The sequence below is a fragment of the Polyodon spathula genome, chromosome 25 (assembly GCF_017654505.1).
Source record: "Polyodon spathula isolate WHYD16114869_AA chromosome 25, ASM1765450v1, whole genome shotgun sequence".
Taxonomy (NCBI): Eukaryota; Metazoa; Chordata; class Actinopteri; order Acipenseriformes; family Polyodontidae; genus Polyodon; species Polyodon spathula.
This window is the reverse complement of record NC_054558.1, coordinates 20061886-20071347: the sequence shown is the minus strand read 5'-3', so window position 1 is coordinate 20071347 and position 9462 is coordinate 20061886. Positions and strand designations below refer to the sequence as shown.

Genomic DNA, 9462 nt, shown 5'->3' with positions numbered 1-9462 from the left:
CAATGCAGTAAAGCTAGATGATCCATAACACTTGTGCAAGAAATTTGAACAATAAAATAAACAAATTCAGTTCACTAGGTGTTATTGACTGCACTGCACGCTATATTTATTGGCATATTCTGGGCAATTTAACAGAGAAAGATAGTGGAGGACATGACACCTTACAAAAAGTAATGCACCAGGTATAAGGTATACTGCAAAGTTATTTTGTTAAATAAACTTTTTTATTATTCCACTTATTACAGAAGCAGTATAGTCTGTAATGAACAGAACAACTTTTTTTTTTTTTTATTGATCATTGACTTGGAGAGTAAGACCCCAAGCATGTTGAGGTTGTAACAGTAAAAACTGTTTGTTTTTTTCCTTCAGTTTTGTTAATAAATAACGCTAGACGCACAACATTTGCTGTAAATTACAGTACAGACACTGATGCCCAGAGTAATAGTTAATAGTAAATTTGACAATTTATAAGACAAGGATGTTACCTCCCCTTTCCATATATCTGACAGACCTTACAAGCTTAAGTCACAATAAATGCATTTTTATTTGTGACTTCACCTTCGCTGTTGGCATTTCAGACAGGGACTCACAGAATTTTTCAATGTAGCTGTAGGGACATTTGTGTGTGATGTAGTGGCAGGACTGCAAATCTGCAGGTACAACCTATTAAATAAATTATTCAATTTTACACCCTTTATAAATACAGTGCTGTCACTATATTATCTTGGAATTTCAATAAAGATAAACTAGCAGGAAGAAGGAGTGTACCCTTTCTACAGACAGGCCAAATAATCATAATCCGATTCTCATTTCATATAAGATTTTCCAACAAGAAATAAATAAAGCTATATAAATATATATATGTTAAACTGAAATGTTTTCACAGCAGGACGAATGCATGCAGGAGCTCCCCTCTAAATCATCTGTGATCACTGTGTGCAATCACACAGCAACACCACTCAAACAAAACAGCTACGGCACTAATGTTAGTAACAACAGTATTCTCATAATCCAATGCCATAATTTTGAAAATCTTATTATATACCACAACCCGCTTTTGGTTACCCAATAACTGGTGTGTGATCAACAGCATGGCAAAACAGTTTTATTACCTTGGCATAACATTTAGAAGTAGAAGTGCTCCACACTTTCTGGCTCTTAACACCCAGTTAATATAAAGCATGACCATTACTTCAATTCCTAAAGTGTCTTAAGTGCTAAACAACAATTTTCTATTTTGCGACTTTGTGACAATTTGGCACAGTGTAGATTACGATACCTGTACAGACTGCCAAAGAGTCAAATCGCAAAGAAGTAGGCAATCTTTTTCACGCTCTATCCTGCTTGGAAGACAATGTGTTGTTTTTCTGTGAAATAATATGAATCCCATTAAGAAAACCAACCCACTTGCCTGCTGTCTACCCAAACTTGAGTTTTGATCAAACTCTTTCACTACATTTTGTATCCCCACCCCCCACTCACTTTCAGTTCATGACCGGTATTGTCTGCTTGCAGTTTTTGCAAGCGTTGCTGTTGCTGGCATCAGGCAGGCCCACAGAATGCTCAGTGGTGGCGATGAGTAAAGTGTCGAGGGTCATCTCTGTGCACTTGGCGATGAAGCGAATGAAAGGACGCACGTCCCCTTCGTTGGCCATGTCCAGGGCGTTGTAGTACTCTGCCCGCTGCTCCTTGCGGATGGTGATGGGCGGGTACCTGGCTTGCATGAGGATGAGGTTCATCAGAAGGCGGGAGGTGCGCCCGTTACCGTCCACGAAAGGGTGGATGTAGACCAGCTTGTAGTGAGCTAAGGCGGAGAACTCCACAGGGTGCAGGTTCATGGCTTCTTCAGAGTTCAACCACTGCACCAGCTCCTGCAAGTGCTTGTCCAAGTCCTGGGGGTGAGGAGGAATGTGGTGCCCCACGAATACCTGGCTGGTCCTAACCCTGCCAGCTTCTACGGGATCCACGTAGCCCAGAACCCTGCGATGGATCTCCAGGATGTCTGTGATGGTGACAGACCCAACCCTGGATAGGAGGGTGGTGTTGAGGTACTTCATGGCAGCGTCCACACCGATCACTTCGTTTTGCTCCAGCAGGCTCTTCCCAGGCACAGCGTACTGCGTCTCGATGATGTGCCGGATCTCCGACAGCGTCAGTGTGTTCCCCTCAATGGCCACAGTATGGTAAATGTGGTGGTAATAAGTCTCTTCCATCACCCTCCGCAGTGCCGAGTTCCCTTTGGGAATAGACATCAGCTTGTGCACCTTGCTGTTGATGATGCTGAAGAATCTCTGATCGATCTCTTCTACGAGGGGCTGTGTGCGGTCCCGGTTCACCAGCGCCCTCGCGTTGCAGGGCGAGATAGCCAGCGCCTTGGAATAGAGATGGTCTGCCTGGATCACGTCTTTCTCCTCTTCCAGGATGATGCCCAGCTCCGTCAGGGCATCCACAAAGTCTGGGTTCATGTTGAGCGAATGCAGCAACAGCTTGTGGGCTTTCTCCCGCTTTCCCAGCCGCTTCATTTCCAGTGCCTGGTGGAGAGCTGCTTTAGCTTCCAAAACATCCTCTGATAAAAACAACAAAAAGAAATGTTCGGTTTTCAAAGCGCCTTAAAAAAGCACATTAAAAAGCACATTAAATCAACACTCCAGTGGTGTGTAGAGCAATTGACCAGGGGTACAATACTTTAAAAAAATGATTAGCATTTCAGTATCCCAAGTCTCAGTAAGAAGAAGGGGCATTCCAGTTGTGTGTGTGTGTTTTTTTTTTTTTTAAAGGGTCCTGAACCATAGGATTAACAAGACTGGAGCCAGGGTTTCACTTAAAATATGCATCAGAAAATAATCTGTTATTGAGGGCTTGTCCTAATCACAGTAACCAGACCTCTGAAACACGAAGATAATAAAGAAGAAAGAATTGTGACCTAAGATTTTTCCACTGTAGATAAACACACACAATATTGACCAGCCCTTGTATGAACATTGTCATATGCAACATTTTTTATTTGCATATGACAGTAGAATGAAGCTCAACAGCTGTTCTCTCCAGTTTCCAGTACAAACAAACTGCTATTTTTGAAGCTTTTGTTTCACTGCTACCAAAAGTTTTTTTTTTTTTTTCATCCTAATCAGCTTCAAAACATTGCTGGTCTATGCTTGCAGCATGAGATGGACTGCGGGCCTCTTTGTTCTGTTCTGCATTTCTACAAACGCAGGAAAATACATTATTCAGGATTTCAGCAGAGTTGCAGATGACTGTTTTTAAAAACCTGCTCTTACTTTTTAACACTTCCCAATTTGAGCTTGACAATCGTTACTTGGTCACCAGCACGAAGTGATACTGGTAGAGCCTCTCTTACCTGCGTTGGGTTTAGGCTTATATGAAAGGATGTCGATCTCAGTGTAGGGAACAGTGAGGCTGGTGGAATGAACAGTGGAATGCACACCACTCCCCCAAAGGTGGCACCTGAGGAGTGCAAACCCCCTCACGCTGGCCCGGCATTTCTCCTCCACCCCAACCAAGGGCAACAGCAATGCCAGCAACGTGCCTAGCAGCAGACAGAGCAGTGGGGTCCAGCCACAGAAGACCCGGACACCAGCGCATCGTAACACCAAAACTGCCATCAAGCACGACCTTGACCCGTCCCGGGGAACACAGCTGGCATTTTGCTGATTTTAATGCTGCATGTTGTTCCTAGAAAAATAAGAAAAAAAAAATGGATGCTCCCCTCAGACTGGGCTAACAGAAGAAACAAAAAAGACACCAGGCTCACACCTTCCAGCCAACATATGTTTTTTGTTTGTTTTAAAGCTCAGAGGGCGTGTCACACATTTACACAAGGGATCGCAAAGGTGAAAGTTTCAAAGCAGCTTGCTAACAATACCAGCTTAACCCTTTACTGCCCTGGGAATGTTCCCATACCTATTTAAAGCCTATTTTCTCAATGTCAAATATATTGGACACTGGGCAGCAAAGGGTTAATACGGAGTGACTAGAACCAGTAGAAAAATCTACTGGCTGCAGTCCTTTTGGGGGGTTCTTAACCAGTACAAACCCTACTGCCAGCAAGAATCCCTGCTAGCAGTAGTTTAACATCAGGGCTGAAGAAAGAGAAACCATTCTATTTGATTTAAAGTTTACAAAAAGGCAGGTGGCTACTCCAGTTATATTAAGATTGGGTTTTGATGCAGCTACTGTTGGCAGCAGCGAAATCAGCCGAAAACATCTGCCAATTCAATATTGTCACGTCGGTATTCGCAAGATGAAACAAACAAACAAACAAACATCTCTTGCTTGAAGCGTATTTAACGAAAACTGACTGCATATAAAGAACACCAAAGCGAAGTAAGCCACAAAGGTAATTTCCATTCCGACTATACTGCTGAGTGCCACGGCGGTACCGGGTAAGCTCCACTATTGGAAATGTCACGGCCAGCACAGCACTACGTTGTCTCTGATGCATATAAGTTACTATAAAAACAGAGTATACTGTTTATATAGATTCATTAATTCCTTACCTTAATCAATGTAATTGATGCTTCCTCGTCATTGTGCACTTATTAGAAGAAGGGTATGCTATTTTATTAAAAAACCTCCCTTATTCCCAATAAGAACACATCATCAACTAAACAACCGAACTTGTCAGACAGGTACAGACTTCCCCGGAACCTTTTGCTATTATTGGTTCGCTTTATTTCATTTCTGAACACTGATTGGTTCTTTCTCAAAGGTCGTGCCACCGCTCTAGCGACAGGAAAGCGGTCTCGTGAATTATTGCGATTGGCTAACGATTGTTTGTACGTGTTTTCTGATTGGAGCGCTAATCTCATACTGTAATGACTGTTATATTGCATACACACTGTAGCCTTACAATACTGTACACAGGAGCGCATTTTTTTTTTTGCACTGGTACAATACATTCAAAGGCTTCCTGTAGTTAAAACACGATTCAATTGGACTGAATATGTTGTTATGCTTTTGTTTTTTTTTTTTTTTTTTTTTCCCGCAGCATTAAGTCACTGCATCAGCAAATAATTTAGACATTGCATATTGTAAACAATAACACTGGCAAATGGTCAATATAGAAAACAATTAAAAAAAAAAAAAAATAGACGTATGTAATATCACTGTATTTCGGCGCTGTAATTGATTGATGTTGACAGTAGATGGCAGTGTTGTCATTTCTATAAATTGCATTGCATGATTTTTGAGTTGTGTAGTTCACACGGCCCGTATCATTTTAATATACACATTACAGGGTGGGTTCAATCAAAAAAATAGTTATCACATGCCACCTGCATTGGCTTTTATCTCGTTGTAACCTGCATGTGCCCTGTACTTCCTGAATGAGCTCTCTGGTGTTGATGGCTGTTTTGTAAAGCAATAGGACTAGGACCGTGCTGTTAAAACGAGGTTCCAAAATGTGTAGTTTACTCATTACATGTAACACGTTACTGTAATCTGATTACATTTGTTCAGTAACTTGTCTCTGTAATGGTTCTTTTTTTTTGGCCAGGTAATTAAACAAGGTGACACATTACTTATCATGTGAAAAAGAAACGTAAACTGTGGCTGAGAATAACTGTTTGTAACTGTAACGTAAGTAGTTTCATTTTTTGAAAGTAATATGTTACTGTAACTCGTTACAATTGTGTTCAAGTAGCTTGTAACTGTAACATGTTACTTTTTAAAATGAGCTTTCCCAACACTGGCAGTTATTAGGACTAGATTCTTATTAAGAAAAAAAAAATATTTAAAGGGGATTCTGTTTTCTGTGTTTCTTGAATCATTATTCTTATTTCATTAAATGCAATTAGTCCATGCTTGATTGTGTTTGAGTTAAAAGCAATAACAGAATTCGCTAATTAAGAGTTTCCCATGGTATTATTTCTCCTTTATTTATATATTTATGTATGTATTAACGTACCTATGCATGTATGTTTATTTTAGCTTAACCTGTGCATTAGTTCCTTTTCATCTGTTCTATAGCGTTATAGCGCTTGTTCTTTCCTTTGGTTAGACTGCCATCTACTGGGGTAGAAGTGCATTAAAAATACAATTGTGTGCTCTGTTACCTTTATTCGATAAGGTCTACACTGTAATTGTTAAAGACTTGGACTCCTTTACTGGACATACTCTAGGTACCAATTCATACAGTACATTGCTTTCAATAGCAAATTCTAAAGCACTTATTGCAGCAGGAGCTTAAAGCAATGTGATAAGGGATACCGTTCTTGCTTGCTGTAATACTAACAATTAACACTGTTCTCACTTTCAGAATATTTCCTCTGTGTAGCTCAAAGATGGTGTGTTGATCGTTCAGTTGTGTGTTAAATCTCAAGCAGGGAGTTGGATTATAACCAGCCTTGTTCAAGATCGACCCACATGAAGAAAGCAGACCCCATGCTGCTCCTTGAATGTACACAACTGCAGAATCAGTCCTACTGCTGGAGTGCTGTGCTTCTGACCTGTCAATCGAAGGCAGGCAGATTGGTTTCAGGATCAATATTCTTTGTTAAGCAGCAATTGCCTTCAAGAATGCATTGATTTTTATTCCACATCAAGCACTAAAGAAAGTCCCTAGCTGATCAAGAGCCGTATCTCATAGAACATATCTTTGCAAGCCTGGGCTGCAATGCTAAATAGACTGTAATAACCCCAGATCATTTCTTATTGTGCTCTCTATTTTATTAGCTGTATTTGAATTATGAAGATCAATACAGTTCATGAAGATTTATTTAAACAGTTCTTTTTCAATGACACATATAAAGGCTTTTTAAAATTCTCAGTGGGTTTTAAATCCTGTTTGAATATCTGTTTCCCATGATCCCCAATGTACTTCAGTACCTGCTGTATACTAGTTCTCTCAGTTAATGGAAGTTCACAGCAGTTCCATCAGAAAAAAGGCAACGAGACCATAAAAAAAAACAAAGACAATATTATCTGAAGCTACACTAAGTTATTACCCGATTCAAAAGATAAATGTACTGCCCATGATAATATAAGTCATTGATTGGGCATATCTGACAATGTTCTTATTAAACAAATTGTAAATGACCTGGTGCTGTAATCACAAACCCTGAGGAGCATCACAACAGACTCAACAAAGCGCGCAAAGTGTGGCGAGCGGATGTGCAAACAGACAGGCAGTGGAATGAAAACATCCCCCCCTGCAAAGTGACAGTGCCTCTGTATGAAGCCTCCCGTTTCACCACACAGGTGCTGATCTGCTGTAGATTAACCTGGGGATTGAAAGACTGAGTGGAGCTGGAGTTAGCGGCACTGAAACACATGGTTGGGAAGTTATTATTGAATTATAACATTGTGAAGCTCACAGTATAATCAATGCTTTTTGCATCCAAATGAGGCACAGTTAGGGAGACCTCCCTGGGGATATTTGTATCAGTTGTGGCCAGTTTCAGTATTTGAAAATGTCACTGCTAGTCTGAATCTTAGAAGAGGAAGACCCTCACGGTAGAACGAATGGTTAACTGGAAGAATATGGGTGACACCAACAGATTATGCACCATTTCCTACCTGCTGTAAACTGAGGAAAAATTGTCCTTGACTTCAGATTTTACTGTACTATACTGTTGTTGAGATAATCTACAGGATATTTTTTTAACAAAACACGAAAATCACAATGCAAATTTACAGCAGGTAGTAAATGCTTGTAATTGAGAACTGCACGCTCTTTGGTCACATAAGAAATGGTTAATCTGTGCATTCCATTTTCCAGTGCTCGCTACCTTCTTTATTCCCTATTTTTTAATAGTTATTCTTATGCACAATATATGGAAAACAAGTAGGCATTTCTGAGGGTACTGGTTTGGAAAACACGACTGATGCAAATTGAAAAGTAAATTGAAATGGGCAATTGTGGTTTTATTGAAAAGCCCTAGCTGCTAACAGCTGCATCTTCTTCAAGTGATTCAGATTCTCATGTAGTTTATTCAGACCAGTGCATCAGGTTTAAGGCTCCTCGTATGCTGTGGAGAGCCTAGCTTGACAGAGGAATAGCAATTTAGTAGCAGCAATCTCATCAGCCTCAATAAAGCCAGCGACCTCGACATGGAGCAGGAAAGCTGAAGCGGCACACAGTCACACCGGGGCCGGGGAACAGAACACCAGTGCGCCAGGAACGAATGTTACCTCCATTCAGCTCACACAGAAACATACTGATGAAAACTGAAAAAAGAGATCATTGTTATTTTTTGTCTTGTGCTCTTGCTTTCTCACTGCAGTCTCCTGCTTCTCTGTTCACTTGACAGGCCCATCCCATTTCACAGGAATTCCGGGACGGCCACAAACATACTGTGGATTGGTGTATTGGAGGCGTGGAACCAGACTGCATTTCAAACGCACTTTAACTGCACTGTGCAGTAACTAACTTGAGCTGTGTAGATCCACTTTCAACTGCTAAGTGTAAGATATCTTATACTTTGAAAGAGAGCATCACCACAAGGGCCCTTTTAGGAGTTTTGCATGCTGTTCACTATATAATACTTTCAAATACACAGAACACAAGAAGCTGGTTTTCCTAGCCCACTGTTCAGATCTAACTACAGCAGTGCCACTGTTAAGATCAATCCTCATTCGAAATACAGGACACACTCACATATCCAAAGGCCCATGTGTTTCTTGTAATGTTTCTGATATTATAATATATAGAAATGGGTACAGAGAGTCTTTCAGTCACATGCAATGTATAGAACTTCTCATTTGAATGTAAAAGGGCCATATTACAGAAAATACTTCCATACTACCATCACAACATATACTCTACTACCTGCCCTATTACTTTCAGAGTTTTAAGAGAAATCCTTCAGAAACTGAAATAATCTTTCAGGAAAGTGAGTGACTGTGCTATACATTGTAAATCCCACAACATCTTATGGAAATCCTACATAAGCCCCTATAATTGTATTATTATTGTTGATGCATAGATATCTTCTCTAAGGCTCAGAGAGATAACAGATTTCATCAAGCCCTGCTGAGGAATGGATGAAATCCCTGGTAGCTGAGTCATAGTGATGAGCCATATTCCCCAGCTGCCACCTGCTGTTTCAGCAAGTGCAGTTCTCTACACAATCACCGGGTGGCAGTCTTTACAAGCAAGCAGCAAAATAAAATATAAATACTGTGCCTTAAGAGCGAAATCAGAGTCCTTGTCCTGCTGTAATGCCATGCGCAATATTACCAGAGGACAGAGATAGACTTAGAATGTGGATTTCAGTCCCTTTGATAAGTTCATGCCAATTACTCTGCCCCTATTCCTTTGTAATGTCAGTTTCTCTTTTCAATCTTTGTATTTTCTTTCCTGCTGTTGATCCTGTCAAGTGTTGCAGTTTGAACCCGTTGGGGAATGTCTGGGAGCTGGACCCTGGCAGGACAGGCATGGATCAGGTCCCTTCACAGCCGAGCGGCCGGGAGGCACAGCAGCAGCAGCTCCCTGTTTGTGAA

At 40.8% G+C, this 9462-nt stretch overlaps 1 protein-coding gene across 1 annotated transcript; it reads right to left on the bottom strand.

Annotated features, from left to right (window-relative positions):
- Positions 1–84: 84 nt before the first annotated feature.
- On the bottom strand, positions 85–4666 carry LOC121299659 (protein adenylyltransferase FICD-like). Its single transcript, XM_041227542.1, has 3 exons — positions 4518–4666; positions 3359–3693; positions 85–2566 (listed from the first exon to the last, which is right to left on the bottom strand). The coding sequence occupies exons 2-3, from the start codon at positions 3621–3623 to the stop codon at positions 1485–1487; spliced, it is 1347 nt and encodes a 448-aa protein (XP_041083476.1). The 5' UTR covers positions 3624–3693; positions 4518–4666; the 3' UTR covers positions 85–1484.
- Positions 4667–9462: the final 4796 nt, after the last annotated feature.